This window comes from Heterocephalus glaber, unplaced genomic scaffold, assembly GCF_053883595.1.
Source record: "Heterocephalus glaber isolate CG9 unplaced genomic scaffold, H.glaber_assembly_v1.0 deba00001442, whole genome shotgun sequence".
Classification (NCBI taxonomy): domain Eukaryota; kingdom Metazoa; phylum Chordata; class Mammalia; order Rodentia; family Bathyergidae; genus Heterocephalus; species Heterocephalus glaber.
This window is the reverse complement of record NW_028258296.1, coordinates 20,415,798-20,431,448: the sequence shown is the minus strand read 5'-3', so window position 1 is coordinate 20,431,448 and position 15,651 is coordinate 20,415,798. Positions and strand designations below refer to the sequence as shown.

At 38.8% G+C, this 15,651-nt stretch overlaps 1 protein-coding gene across 3 annotated transcripts in view; it reads right to left on the bottom strand.

Moving 5' to 3' along the window:
- Dnai3 (dynein axonemal intermediate chain 3) overlaps positions 1–15,651 on the bottom strand; it is a 74,567-nt gene that overhangs the window by 42,890 nt on the left and 16,026 nt on the right. For all 3 annotated transcript variants that reach the window (XM_004841354.4, XM_087213015.1, XM_087213014.1), the window contains 2 exons: positions 10,534–10,632; positions 10,120–10,158 (listed from right to left, as the gene is read on the bottom strand). In XM_004841354.4, the coding sequence (XP_004841411.1) occupies positions 10,120–10,158; positions 10,534–10,618 (124 nt within the window). In that variant the 5' untranslated portion in view covers positions 10,619–10,632. The remainder of the gene's footprint in view (positions 1–10,119; positions 10,159–10,533; positions 10,633–15,651) is intronic.

Genomic DNA, 15,651 nt, shown 5'->3' with positions numbered 1-15,651 from the left:
CTTTAATATAGGCTCTAACATTCCTTCACCTAGAAGACAGTGCATCTTGTGGACTGTTTCTAGCTGGGGTTGGCAATCAATAACACCCTAGATGATGGGTAGCCAGTCGACCGTCACAGGCTAGTACCTTCTTGCCTATCAGTATAATAGCCAAATGAGAGAGAGAAAGGCCGATGCTTCTGACCAACTCCAAAATCTGTGGCAAAACGAAGACAAGAACTGCTGTTGTTTGGGTTTTGAGGCACACGCTGGGGACAGCGCCTCAGGCTATGGCAATGCTGCTGTGGTGATCAGCAATGAGATGAACTTCATTGAGCATCAAGCAGGGTGGGAGGCTGTATGCTCCAGAGAGGGTAAGAAATGCGTTACAACAAATGAGAGGGTCTCTGGGGCTCCTTGAAACTGACCTGGGTCAGGAGTGCCTGGCACAAGGACTACTGTGTAAGGGGCCAGGCTAGCACCAGCCTCAGGCCCAACCTTGTTAACCACCATTTTATTGACAGAATCTCAGGCTGAGTACCCGCGGTGTGCCAGTGTGGATCCAAGCACTTCACAGGTATTATTGACTCATTTCATCTTCACAACAGCATTCTCAGCTGGATAGGATAATTGGCTCCACTTTTTAGCAAAGGAAACCGAGGCTCACAGAGTCCAAGTGACATTTCCAAGATCAGTCACTGGGAGTTGGAAGGGGAATAGCTGAGATCCAAACCAGGCCCTCTGTGTTCTAATTCTGATGCTTTACTTTCTGTTTTGTGAGTGGACACAGCAGAGCCAGAAGAGTTCCTTCTCCATACACGGTCATGAAGGGAACAGAGGGGACATTCCATAGGACACAGCGGGGGGCATTTATTCTCCTGGCAGCCGAAGAGACTCAAGCATGATTCATGCCTCAAACTCACTCCCTCAACTCAATTCATGCCTCAGATTTACTGTGTGCCCAAGATAGAGGGGCTGTGTAGCTCAAATCATAAACTACACACATGGATCCTACAGACGGCAAGAGTTAATTTAAATAATGCTCATACATATTTACATAGTTTGTCAGCGTTTTTTATAACCTGTTCAAAATTAATTGACCATATATATGTGAGTTTTGTTTTTGGACTCTATTTTTATTCACTGATCTATTTCTCTGTCATTATAGTATTATTTATAGTAATAAACATTAACATGACCCTATTTTGTGGTAGCCCCATGTGAGGAAATGTGCAAATACTACCTAATTTATTTTCTACAAGGATCATTTTTTAGATGAGGGAGCAGAGGTTCAGTGAAGTGAAGTTATTTGGGGCTAAACAGTCATAAAGTTGCAAATGATGGTTTGAATCAAGACACTTCCATAGGCTGTCCAATCAACTACTTGTGGAAAACAGAATAATGTCCCAGCAAAGATATCCACTTCCTTTTCAGAAGTCTATGTAGTGTCACATTTTAGTGCTTTTTATTGATGATTTTGCTGCTTAAAATGGCTCCAGAGCATAGTGCTTAAGTGCTTTCTTGTGTTCCTGCAAGTTCTGTGATGTGAGTTATGGAGAAAATTGGAGTTTTAGATAAGCTCCATTCAGTCATGAGTCATAGTCATAAGACTAGTGTTAATGAATCATTAACATATACTAAATACGGTGTATTTAAAGGTTATGTATTACTAGTTGATAAATATGGGAACAGAAGCTTGAAGAAATCTAACTCCCTATTTGCCCTAAGAACAACAGCTTGGTGCTACATTGGTTAATTCAGTAGTTGAAGCAATTTTATCCATGAATGATGAGAATCAGCTTGTTATATTTTGGACCTGGCATCTCCTCCCAAGTCCTGTGTGTTAAAGACTTGGTCCCCAGCTCAGCACTATTGGCAGGCGGTGGCAACTTTAAGAGATGGGGCTAGGAGGAGGTCTTTAGGCCACTGGGGGTGGGCGCGTGAAGGGATTGTGGCATCTTCCTCATTCTCTCTTCTGCTTCCTGGCCAGGAGGTGAGCAGTTTTGCTCTGCCACACATTCCTGCCATGAGTGCTGCTACAGCCCCTCCAAATCATGGCCAGCTGGCCGCAGAGTGGAACCTCCAAAGCTATGAGCCCAAATACACCTTTATCATTATAAGTTAATTACCTCAGGTATGTGCTACAGTCACAGAAATCTGATTGAAATACATCTTTAACTTCAGAATTATAAGTGCTATGAAAGACAAAAGCTTCTTGAGGGGGAGATGGAGTCTAGGTCTCAATTATAAGGAGAGACTTGCATAAAAATCTGAGCAATATTTACCTATTCTATATCACTAAAAGCACAAATCTTCATCTAAGCCATCTCTGAGAAAAAGTTTTCCCCTTCACTCCCCTACTTCTATTGGAATAAAAATTATTTAGCCTTTAAAAGAAAGAACATTAGCTTGGTTGTTGAAGTTGTAGTTTATTTGCTTGAAAACTCAGTCCATTTCCTTGAAATAGAGGAATCTGTGAAGTACAGATAAACACTGCCAATGAACCAGAGTTTGGAGAATACTATTCTGATAAAGGTAATAATTTACAGACTTGCAATACTTTACAGTTACAAAAGATCTTGCAATAATCACATAATAGATTTTGAAGATACTGCTTGGTCTAAATCTATTACTCAATTTTTAAAATAAAAATGTATAACTTTATTATCATTCACTAAACACACACATATACAAAAATTAAAATTATTCAAAGAAAAGCAATGCAAGGAAAAAACTATAATAATCTTCAAATATAACAGAACTCAACCAAAGCAAAACTGAAAAGTACTTAAACAATTTTCCATATAATTTAAAAAAAATCTCAAGCATTAACAAGACATCAAAGGAAGTGATTTGTTTTAGAAAGATTTTCAAAACTAACATTGAACAAATAGTGCTCTGGAAAAAAATTCTAATTAGCTAGTAGACTCCACATAGGTCAAATTTTTTAAATTTAAATTTCAACACAGTCATGTGACACATGATGGAAATATAATCTGAGAAATGTGTTATTAGGCAATTTCATCCATGTGTATCGCAAAGTACCACACAGAGTGGCAACTGCTAAGTGCAAACTGAGAAGGTATATGTCAATCAGCTGTGATGGCCCCTTGATATTATCCAAATACGCAGTTAAACATGAGATACATGAGGCTAGCACTGGTAATATGCTGCATGCTGTTTTACAGTAAACTCTTTTATGTAAGTAGGATTATGCTCTAAAGAATGAAAAGCACAGCATGTTATGATAAATACCTAGAACAGTAACAGCCATTTATCACACTATCGAGTACTGTGTACTGTAGATAGTTGTATGTGCTTCTTCTGGAAACACACCCATCTCTCCTTTGATCTCAGTGACTCTTCCTTCACAACCCACTGATGAGCTCCAGCCTAGGCTCTATCTACATCTCTTCCCATAGTTTTAAACACAATCTATATATGGACTCTTTCCAGATTCCGGCCTTTAACTCTGATCTCTCCCCTTCCCCTCCTGCCACCCCTACCCCTTTGAACCTTTTCTTCCTATTTCAAATTATCAATTATTCATTTTAATCATTTTAATCCTTAATTACACTTTCAGTTTCTCACACTAGAGAAACTATTCAGTATTTACACATGTGTGTCCTATTTATTTTACTTAAGAGGATGGCCTCAATATGCATCCATTTAGCTATAAATGTCTCTTGTTTCTCATTCTTTATGGCTGAGCAGTACTCCATTTTATAAAAAAAACCACATCTTCTTTATCCAGATTCCAGTTGATGGAGCACTTGGACTGTTTCCAAGCTTTAGCTATTACAAACTGTGCCACTACCAACATGGGTGCACATATATCACTGTGGTATGATTCTTTTAATTCTTTTGGGAAGACCCCCAGCAGGGGAATAGCTGGGTCAAATGGGACCTCTAGTCCTAGTTCTTTGAGGTATCTCCATACTGATTTCCACAGTGGTTGCACCAGTCTGCACTCCCACCAACAATGGAGAAGGGTTCCTTTCTCCCCACACCCCCAGCAGCATTTGTTACTGGATGATTTCTTGATAGCAGCCATTCTTTGTGGGGTAAGGTGGAATCTCAGGGTTGTTTTCATCTGTATCTCTCAAATAACCAGTGATGTTGAACACTTTTTCATATATTTATTTGCTGCTTTTACTTCTTTGTCTGAAAAATATCTGTTCATTTCAGATGCCCATTTTTGAACTGAGTCTTTGAATTTGGGGGGTCTGATTTTTTCAGTTCATTGTATATTCTAAATATAAGGTACAGCTGCTGAAAATTTTTTCCCACATTGTAGGTTGTCTGTTAGCTTTCTTGGTAGTTTCTCTTGTAGTGCAGAAGCTTTTTATTAAGATGAGATGCCAGTTGTTGATTCTTTGTGCTAGTTCCCATGCTACTGAGGTTTTGTTCATAAAGTCTTTTCCTATGCCAATGTCTTCAACAGTTCTATCTTCCAGCAAATTTAGTGTTTCTGTCTAAATATTTAGATCTTTAATCCACTTCGATCTTAGTTTAGTGCATGGTGATAGGTATGGGTCTAGTTTTAATCTTTGGCAGGGTGAAATCCAGTTTTTCCAACACCATTTATTAAATAGGTTATCTTTCCTCCAATGAGGGTGGTTGGCTCCTTTGTCAAAGATGAGGTGGCCGAGTATGTCTGGAGTTGTTTCTGCATCTTCTAATCTATTTCACTGATCCTCAGGTCTGTTTCTTTGCCAGTACCATGCTGTTTTTATCACAGTAGCTTTGTAGTAGAGTTTCAAGTTGGGGATTGTAACACCCCCAGCTATATCTCTGTTGCCTAGAATTGCTTTTGCTATTCTAGGTCTCTTCTGGTTCCAAATGAATTTTTGGATTGTTTTCTCTAGTTCTGTGAAGTATATTGTTGGAGTTTCAATTGGGATTGCATGAAATCTATATAGCAGTTTTGTAAGTATAGCCATTTTAACTATATTGGTGCTTCCTACCCAGGAAAAAGGGATGTCTTGCCATTTTTTTATATGCACCTCAATCTCCTTTTTCAGAGTGATGTAGTTTTCAGTGTAGAGGTCTTTTGCTTCCTTTGTTAGATTGATTCCTAGATATTTCATTTTTTTGGATGGTATTGTGTGTGTGTATATATATATATGTATATATAGTTTTTTGGTTTTTTGGCTTTTATATATATAGTGTTTGTTTGTTTGTTTGTTTGTTTTTGGTACCAGGGATCAAACTCGGGACCCTTCACTTCTGAGCCAGGTGCTGGAGCCACTGAGCTAAATCCCTGGCCCTTGGATGCTATTGTAAAAGGAATTGTTTCCCTAATTTCTCTCTCAATTAGTCTATTATTTGTGTATAAAAAGGCTATTGTTTTTTGAGTGTTGACCTTCTATCCAGTTACTCTACTGAATCTGTCAATTAAGTCTAGAAGTCTTTTGGCAGACTTTTTTGGGTCTTCTATGTAAAGTATCATATCATCAGCAAATAATGACAATTTAACTTCTTCCTTTCCTATCTTTATTCCTTTTATTTCTTTCGCTTTTCTAATTGCGGTGGCTAATGTTTCCAAAACTATATTGAACTGGAGTGGTGATGGTGGGCATCCTTGTCTTGCTCCTGATTTTAGTGTGAAAGTTTTCAGTATTTGACCATTTAGTATGATGTTGGCTGTTGGTTTTTCATAGATAGCCTTAATCAGGTTGAGATAAAGACCTTCTATTCCAATTTTCTGTAGGGTTTTTATCATGAATTGGTGTTGGATTTTATCGAATGCCTTTGCTGCATCTATTGAGATGATCATATGGTTTTTGTCCTTGACTCTGTTAATATAGTGTATTACATTTATTGATTTATGAATGTTGAACCATCCTTGCATCCCTGGGATAAATCCAACTTGGTCAGTGTGTATGATCTTCTTGATGGCCCTCTGTATTCTGTTTGCCAGTATCTTGGTGAGGATTTTTGCATCTCTGTTCATTAGGGAGATTGGCCTGTAGTTCTCTTTTTGGGTTGGGTCTTTCCCTGGTTTTGGAATCAAAGTCACACTTGCTTCCAGGAATGAATTTGAAGTCTTGCTTCCCTTTCAATTTCCTTGATGGGTTTAAAGAGTAATGGTGATAGTTCTTTAAATGTCTTGTAGAATTCAGCAGTGAAGCCATCAGGACCTGGGCTTTTCTTTGTTGGTAAATTTTTAATTATATTTTTCAATTTCACTCATTGTAATTGGGGTGTTTAAAATTTCTGTATCTTTTTCATTTAGCTTTGGCAATTCATATGTATCTAGGAATCTGTCCATTTCTTCTGTGTTTTCCTTTTTATTAGAGTCCAGGTTCTCGATGTAGGTATTGATGATGCTCAGGATTTCTGCTGGAACTGTTGTGACTTCACTTTTTTCATTCTTAATTGCATGCATTTGAGCCTTTTTTTTTCTTTTGTTGATAAAGTTGGCTAAGGGGTTATCGATTTTATTTATTCTTTCACAAAGCCAACCCTTTGATTCATTGATTTTTTTGTATCATTCTCTTAGTCTCCATTGCATTGACTTCTGCTCTGATCTTTATAACTTCCTCTCTTGCATGAGCTTTGGGTTTATCATGATCTTCTTTTTCTAGGAGCTTGAGGTTCTGCATTAGGTTATTTATTTGAGTTCTCAGTTTTCCTAATATGGTCATTCACTGCTATGAATTTCCCTCATAAAACTGCTTTCATTGTGTCCCATAGATTCCTGTGGTACTGGTATTATCATTTACTTGTAGAAACTGTCCAATTTCTTCTTTAATTTCCTATGTGACCCATTGATTGTTCAGGAGGGTATTATATAATTTCCATGTGTTTGTCGGAGTTTTGCAGTTTCTTATGTCATTGATCTCCAATTTTATTGCACTATGGTCTGATAATATACAGGGAGTAACTTCAATTCTTTTACATTTACTTAAAAATGTCCTATGAGCTAGCATGTGGTCTATTTTGGAGAATGACCCGTGTGCAGCCAAAAAGAATGTGTATTCTGATTTTGTGGGGTGGAACACTCTGTAAACATCTATGAAGAGCATTTGTTCAATAGATTGGTTCAGTTCTAGAATTTCATTGTTGACTTTTTGTCTAGATGATCTGTCTATTTGTTTTAGTGGGATATTGCGGTCCCCTACTACAATTGTATTAGCACTTATTTGATTTTTCATGCCCATTAATATTGATTTTGTATAGTTGGGGGCATTCATATTTGGTGCATACATATTCATGATGGTCATCTCTTCCTCTTGAACTGTTTCCTTCACAAGGATGTAGTGACCATCTTTGTCTCTCTTAATTAGTTTTGGTTTGAAATCTACTTTGTCTGCAAATAAGATTGCTACTCCTGGTTTTTTCCGGTTCCTATTTCATGGAGAAATGTTTTCTATCCTTTTGCGTTCAGTCTATGAATTTCTTTTTGAGTTAGGTGTGTTTCTTGTATACAGCATATTGTTGGATTTTGCTTCTTAATCCATTCTGCCAGTCTATTTCTTTTGCTTGGTGAATTGAGGCAATTAACATTGATGGTTATAATTGATAGATATTGACTCATCCTTGTCATGATGTTTTACTGTTGTTGGCTCCTTTATTTTTTATTTTTCTCCCTTTTCCTTTAGTTTCTAGCCTTGCTTGGTGGCTTCCCCCTGTTGGGCCTCATGGAGTTGTGACATTCATTATCTTTTTCTAGGCTATTGCTTAGAATTGTTTGGAGTGCTGGTTTGGTGTTCATGAAATTTCTCAGGTGTTCTTTGTCATGAAAGTATTTAATTTCCTCATCGATTTTGAAAGATAATTTTGCAGGATACAACAGTCTAGGTTGGAAGTCATTTTCTTTTAGGGCTTGAAATACTTTACTCCAGGCTCTCCTTGGTTTGAGGGTTTGTGTTGAGAAGTCTGCTATGATTCTGATGGGCTTTCCTTTGTGTGTGGTTTGTTCCTTTTCTCTAACTGCTTGTAGAATTTTGTTCTTCTGTTGGGTTTCTGGGATCTTGACTATTATATGTATAGCTGTAGATTGTTTTTTTATCATGGCTAGTTGGAGTTCTATATGACTCACTTATCTGTACATCCAATTCTTCACCTCTGTCTGGGAAGTTTTCTACTATTACTTCTGGGAAGTTTTTTTTAATGTCAATTGTACTTTCTCCTGTTTTTTTGTGGACTCCTATTAGTCTTATGTTATTCTTCTTTGCATCATGTAGCAGCTGCTGGATTGATTTCTCAAGTTCCCTTACTATTTTTAAGAAATCTCTGTGTTCATGGTCCTTAACCGAAGTCCTGTCTTCTATATCTGATATTCTATCTTCACATTCTCTTAATCTGCTATGCATGCTTTCAATGGAGTTTTTAATCTCCTGAATATCTGTTTGAATCTGTTTCATGGATTCTGTTTCTTTCTTGTGCTGGGCATTCATGCCTTCTAGCATGGTTCTGAGCTCATCTATTTTTTTTATCTGTGTTCTAGAGCCTCTAATCATGTCTTTCGCTCTGCTCACCATCTCTGTAGTCATCTGGGAGAGTATTTCTGCTTTGAATTTTTCTAAAGCCTCATTCATCTGTTTTGTTTCTTCCTGTGCTATCAGTTCAGGGTGTCCAGGTGGTTGATTATCAGACTTTTCCTCCTTGTTTCCCCTAGAATTTGACTTTTGTGAGGTGGTAGTCTGAGTTTGTGGCTTGCTCATATGTCTTCTCATTTTTGTTTTTGGTACTGTCTTTGGTTTAGTTCCTGGGTTGGTACTTTGAAGTTGCTTATTGTAAGTATCTTTGTTGATGTATTTAGAACGCTTATGGAATGATCGCTTCTCAGAGGTGTTCCAGGTATAGCTGGTCTTTAGGTTTTAAGTCTCTAATGGCTCTGAGGCTATCTCATTTTCATTATACCAGGAAGGACAACTGATTAGATCAATAAGAACACCTTAGCCCAAGTGATACAATCAGCAACACCATAGCATCAAGTACCTCTTAGAAAATGATAATTTCTGGTAGTTATTAACCTATCACTTTTAATTGTGTGGATTAAATGAAGATCAAAAACCAACTCTACATATGTTTATAGTGAATAATCTCTTTAATATAGCAACTTTACCCTTCAGGATGGGGAGTTAGATGGAGTTGGGGAGGGAGGAATAGGTAGGTAGAAGGATAAGGGAAGATTAGCAGTGAGGCCAGAGGGCACAGACAAGAGAAGGAAAGAGAAGAAAAGAAAAATAAAGAAGAAATCTGAATTAGGGCCAGAACAGGAACACAAAGGGAGATGAAGAACAATGTGGGACAGCAAGGGAGTGAGGGAGAGAGAGAAAGAAAAGAGAAAAAGAAAAAAGAAAAAGAAAAATTTTAAAAGAGTAGAAAAAGATAAAAAATAAGAGCAAAAAAATAGTGGTAATTTTGAAAATAACAAATAAAAGATAAAAATGAAGGGCCTCCTTCAGGGTATTTCTCTGCTGTCACAATAGACAATGTGGGCAGCTGTGTGCAGTTATACATCAATGAGTCTCACTAAGCCAGTCACAGACCCATGAGATTCAGGCAGATTTCTGGCTGCAAGTACCAGGGTGAGCTCCAGGACATCCTGGAGGTTTGAACTCTGCAAAGTTTTATTGCAGGTTCCAGCTGCCTTTTCCCTGAAGATAGTTCAGGTTCTGATGGGAGGTGATGATCACTCCAACTTACCAAGTATGGTGGTCTGGTGTGCCTTTATTGCAGAGATTCTCTTCACTTTTCCAGTGGGCTTCAGTTTTCATCAGGGAGCCTGAGAGAGGCCATCTCTCTGTTGTTTACTTCTGCAGCTCAGGCCAATGGCCTTTATGTCCCCTTGTGCCTCTGTAGTGTGGAATCAGGTAGCTGCACAGCCAAGAGGGCAGAGGCAGGGGTGGGGGTATGGGAGTGTGTATGGGATGTGTCTGTTGATGCAGGTGCCCTGGGGACTAAGCTGATGGCTGGCAGGTGTGCCCCAAATCTATTACTCAATTTGAAATTCTTTTTTTATTCTATTCTTTACTAAAATCTTTAATTTTTTATTCTAAATCACATGGTAGAATTTTAGCTCTTCTACATTTTGATCACTTCATTTTTCAGTATTCTTGTCTGCTCATTACAGATTAAAATCTTATAAAACTGGGGACACAAATTTTAAATTGTGTTTCCACTTACCCATGCTTTCCATATTTACTGGTTCCTCTTCTTCATTAGCTAAAATAAAATAAAATGATATCAAATTTTCATGTGTAAATCAAATATATCTCAGCTTATTATAATCTGTTACCAGACCTCAAAACATAAAATGTAAATGCAAATATATAATGAAGAGTTAAACTAGCTTATGAATACCTGCATGCAAATAATTTCTTTCTAAGGAAGTTATCAGTGAAATATTTGCTATGGCTTTTGTTATATGGCATTTAATTGATATTATAATGAAATGAATCAAAAGTAAAAATAAATTCCCAAATACTTAATTCTGCATGATTGGCTTTATGACAGTAAACATATTTCATTTAATTTGATACATAAAACAATAGCCATTTTGACTGCTGATATAACACATTAAATGAAAGATAATCCTACCAGGCAATGTTGATTTTTGTTTCTTTTTGCCGGATGTTGACTTCTGGCCACTTACGGTCTTTCTTTGTGGGGATTTTGGAGCCATGGTTCTGACTTAATCTATATAAAGAGATACCATCATTAGTAAATTCTGGTTTACGATTTCAACTATTAAGCTTTATCATGTAGTGAACATAACAATGTGTTTTCTAGGTTTTGCCTGTACTAAACCAACATGCATTTTCAATAGGATGGGTATTCTGTGACCAGAGGTTTACTGTAGCCATGTTACTGAGAAGATCTCGTTCCAGCAGAACCATGCAGCGGAAGCACAAGATGGAGACCTGCCAAAATGTCAGGGTTTCACGGCAGGCCCCACCTTGGGAGCACAACAAAGGGCACTGGCCTCCCACCTCTCATTCTAGTTCCCATTTTAGGTGGTGGCTCTGTGCTGCCTTGTGCTGGACTCCCTGAAAGGTCCCCCAGTTACAAAGAGGAGTTTAAAGTCTTCCAGGAGAGACAGGGCCACAAAGTGCATACATATACACAATTTTTAAATTAACATAACTTAAGCTAGACTTTTGTCTTAGCATGTGTGCATGTAAGCACTAAGGCCTTGTTTGTGCTCTCAAAGGATGCCTCTGGAAGTATTGTCATTATTTTTGACAGGATGGAGGGCTAGCCAAAGTTGTCACCATGGCAGCAAGTCCCTGTGTTCCTGTGCAGAGGATGCCCACCTCTGCCCCAAGCTGTTTAATGGTTAGGGGCATGATTTCAGGAGTCTCACCAGCAAGGGTTTAAAAACAGGTGCTGCCGTTTGCCTGCTCAGTGACCCTGAACCAATTACTTATCTTTGAAGTCTCAGTTTATTCATGTGTTTAATGGGGATAATAATAAAATCCACCTTCTCAAGATGATTATAAAGACTTAATGAGATTAATAAAAATTTTATAAAACTAAATCACTTTAGACTGGCTTGCTTTATTTCAATAAATCATACAGATTCATCATTATTTCATAGTTCGTGCTCAAAATATCACAAATTTAAATATCTACCTAGCCCCTTGATTGTGAAAGTTTGACCAAAGTGTGGGTGCCTATGTGTTTGCCTAGAAATATTTTTTCTTCATGTTTTTCCCCCATGTATGTTTGCAAATGGTGACAGTGACAGCTTACAGTTGTAGAGAGCTTTCCTTGGGCCAGGTACAGCTCTAAAGGCACTTTTGCATGTATTCATAGTCACCTGAGTGGTCAGGTGACTTTGCTGAGAGGACACAGAGAGCCTTTGCAGCCCAGCTGCTGGGCCACACTTTTAACCTCTGCCCTCCACCCTGCCTGTCCTTCAAGTCCAGGGAAACTGGCTATGTTTCATTACAAGTGAAACTATTTAAAATTGAGCCTTTGTCTACACAGGTACAACTGATTATTTAATCAACATTTAATGACCACTTAAAAATTTCTGCTTTCAAAATACTCTGCAATGAGTGGCTCTCTCAACTTTTCAGACTGTGCCCTCCATCCCACTTCCCTTCTCAGCATAATTTCAGATATTAGCGCTAATCCTTCCTTTGGACAATTCCTTATCAATGTACTCCTCTCCATTTTCTATTCTAGCTGAATTTTACTTAAAAGATACACAAACACTCTGAACACCATCGAGCCTCACCCCCACCCCACGCTCACACACGGGTTCAATGAATCCTACCACCATCCCTGATCCTTCCACATACATCTATTGGCCAGAATGCACCAGAGACCATCCTAGTGTTAAGGCTACAGTGGTGAACAAAATAGGCCAAAAAAGTGCTTGTCCTGATAAAGCTGATATTTGGGGGGCACAGACAATGAAAAAACAAAGGAGCAAAATAATTAGTGTTCAGATATTTAGATGTGATAGTTACTAAGAAAGGGAATAAAGTAGGAAGAGGAGAGGAATTGTAGGTTATGATTTTACACTGAATGACACAAGTATTATAAATAACAGGACAAAGACCTCAGAGAATGGGAAGACAAAAATGCAGACATCTGGGGAAGGCCAAAAGTTTCTAGGCAGAGGGAACTATGTGTCAAGTGTCAGGGGTAAAAGTCCACCTGGCACATTTAATAAAACAGCCAGTAGTCATGATGGCTGGAGCAGAGCAAGCAACAGGAAGACTAGAAATGAAGGTAGTTGGAGAGGTGATTGGGATATAATAGTCAGCTTTGCTGCAGTAACAAATGGCCCCCAAATCTCAGTCTCATACAACATTTGTTTCTTCTCATGTATGTATTATGGCTGCAGATCAGCTGCTGCAAGTCCTCTTATTCCAGAGCTGATGGTGAAGGAGCAGCCCTGACATGGCCTATGCCACTTTCATGGTAGAGAAAAGAGCAAGAGACCTAAAGGAACCACATGATGCTTACTAAGTCTTCTTGGCATTGGTCCGCTGTTCCTTCGGCTCACATTCTATTGGCCCAAGCATGTCATACAGTCAATCCTGAGACGGGGGAAGAATACTTTGCCTTCACGGTAGCAAGTGGGACTTTCTTACAGGAAGGGAGTAATAGTTGAGAATAATGTAGCAGGGAACAATTTACAACATATCAGAAGGTGGTGTAGAAGAACTATGGCTTTCACTCTGAAGGATGTGGGGAGCTATTGGATGTCTTTGAGCTGAGGAGCTACTTTACACAACCTGACTCAGCATGTGTGTGTGTGTGTGTGTGTGTGTTTTACTGGGGGTGAATCCATGGCTCATACTGAGCTAAATCCTCATCCCTTTCTAATTTTTTGGTTTGAGACAAGGAGGTCTCATTAAGTTGTGTAGGCAGGCCTCAAACTTGCAATTCTCCTGCCTTAGCCTCCTGTGCAGCTGAGATCACAGGCATGTGCTCACTCCTGGACTGATGGACATTTTTAATGATCAGTAGGTGCACTATGTTGTGAAAAGACTGCAGCAAGAAAAGGAATGAAGCAAGGAATCTGATGAAGAGCCATTCAAAAACCTGTAGGGAGGGTTGGGGATCTGGCTCCGTGGTTCTGCTGCCTGCCTCGCAAGCACAAGGTCCCAAGTTTCATCCCTGATACCAAATAACAAAACAAAACAAAATAAAAAAACAAAACCAAAAATAAAAACCTGTAGGAGAGATGATGGCAGACTAGGTCAGGAAGAGCTAATGGATGCAAAAAATGACTGGAGCTGAGTGTGGTGGTGCATGTCTGTAGCCCTAGCTATTCGCAGGTTGAGGCAGGAGGATTGCTTGAGACTAGGAGTTCAGGGCCAGCCTGGACAATGGGACTCCATCTCTCAAAATATGACTGGATTCTAGATACAGAGCTAATAGGATTTGTTGCTGACTTAGATGTAGGGCCTGAGAGGAGCAGATCAAGGTGAATTTTGCCTAAGGAATGGAAAGCATGGGGTTGCTATTAATTAAGCTGTGGTCCTATGAGAAAAGCATACTTGAAAGGGAAACTCAGGAGTTTAATTCAGGGCATGTGAAGTTAGAGTCTGTGAACTGTGAAGACAGGAATTATGTTTTCACTTCCATTAACATAACCGTTATAAGTGGCACAGTGAACATACTAAAAACTTGTTTTCCTAAAGTTGAACTAATGGCTGTCTAGTTTTTTATTCCCTTCTGCCATTCTTTGTGAATCTCCTATCTGAACAAAAGGCTTTTTGCCTAATGGTTTGTGGAATTCTCTTCAACATCAGTGCAAGTGGGAGTGGGTCCTTCTCTGGGACTATACGCTAACCTCCCCTTCTTCCCCCTCTTCCAGTTATAAGGGTGCCTTTGATTACATTGGCCTCACCTAGATAATCCAGGATAATCTCCTTATATATCATCAGCTGATTGGCAACTTTAATTCCATCTGCAATCTTAATCCTCTTTGCCATGGATACCGACAAATTCACAGGTTCCAGCGATCAAGAGATGCTACCTTAATATTAAGCTTGAGTATAGGTAACAGTTTAACACGGGCATCCCCCCCAAAACACAAAGTCAGTGTATGTCCATTTTTTTTCAAATGGAGCTAGTAAATGATCTGTGGGTAATTTAACTGAATTTCCTATTTTGAGGGAGATGTAAAGTCAAATTTTAAAAAAAAATTTATTTTATTGGTACATTTTAGGTATACAGTATAATGACATTCATCATTGGAAATTTGCACTTTTACATAATCTCTCTTGGTTCTAATTTTCTCCCCATTCCCCTGCCCTCCCTTCAACCCCTCTGCCCCTCCCTATTTACAAAGAATTTGTTTCCACTTTTCATTTCCTCATATTAATTCCATTCCTTTCTTTCCTTTCCCCTACCCCTCGCAATTCCCCTTCCTTTTGCCCCTTTTCTTCTTATTTCACATTATCTATTATACCTTTCAGTCCTTATTTACACTTTGAATTTCTCACACTAGAGAAACTATTTGGAATTTACACATATGTATCCTATTTATTTCACTTAAGAGTATCGCCTCAATGTACATCCATTTAGCTCTAAATGTCTCTAATTTCTCATTTTTTATGGCTGAGTAGTACCCCATTTTATAAAAACCCCCCACATTTTCTTTATCCAATCTCCAGTTGATGGGCAATTGGGCTGCTTCCAAGTTTTAGCTATTACAAACTGTGCTGCTATGAACATGGGTGCACATATATCACTGTGGTATGATTCTTTTAATTCTTTGGGGAAGATCCCCAGCAGGGAAATAGCTGGGTCAAATGGGACTTCCAGTCCTAGTTCCTTGAGGTATCTCCATACTGATTTCCACAGTGGTTGCACCAGTCTACACTCCCACCAGCAGTGGAGCAGGGTTCCTCTTGCCCCACAGCCCCGCTAGCATTTGTTATTGGTTGATTTCATGATAGCAGCCATTCTTTCTGGAGTGAAGTGGAATCTCAGCGTTGTTTTCATTTGCATCTCTTGAATGACCAGTGATGTTGACCATTTTTTCATGTATTTATTTGCTATTTCTAATTCCTTGTCTGAGAAATGTCTGTTCGTTTCAGATGCCCCTTTTTGGATTGGGTCTTTAAATTTGGGAGGTCTGATTTTTTTAAGTTCTTTATAGATTCGAGATAGTAGACCTTTGTCTGAGGGACAGCAGGAGAAAATTTTTTTCCACATTGTGGGTTGTCTCTTCACATTGCTGGTGGT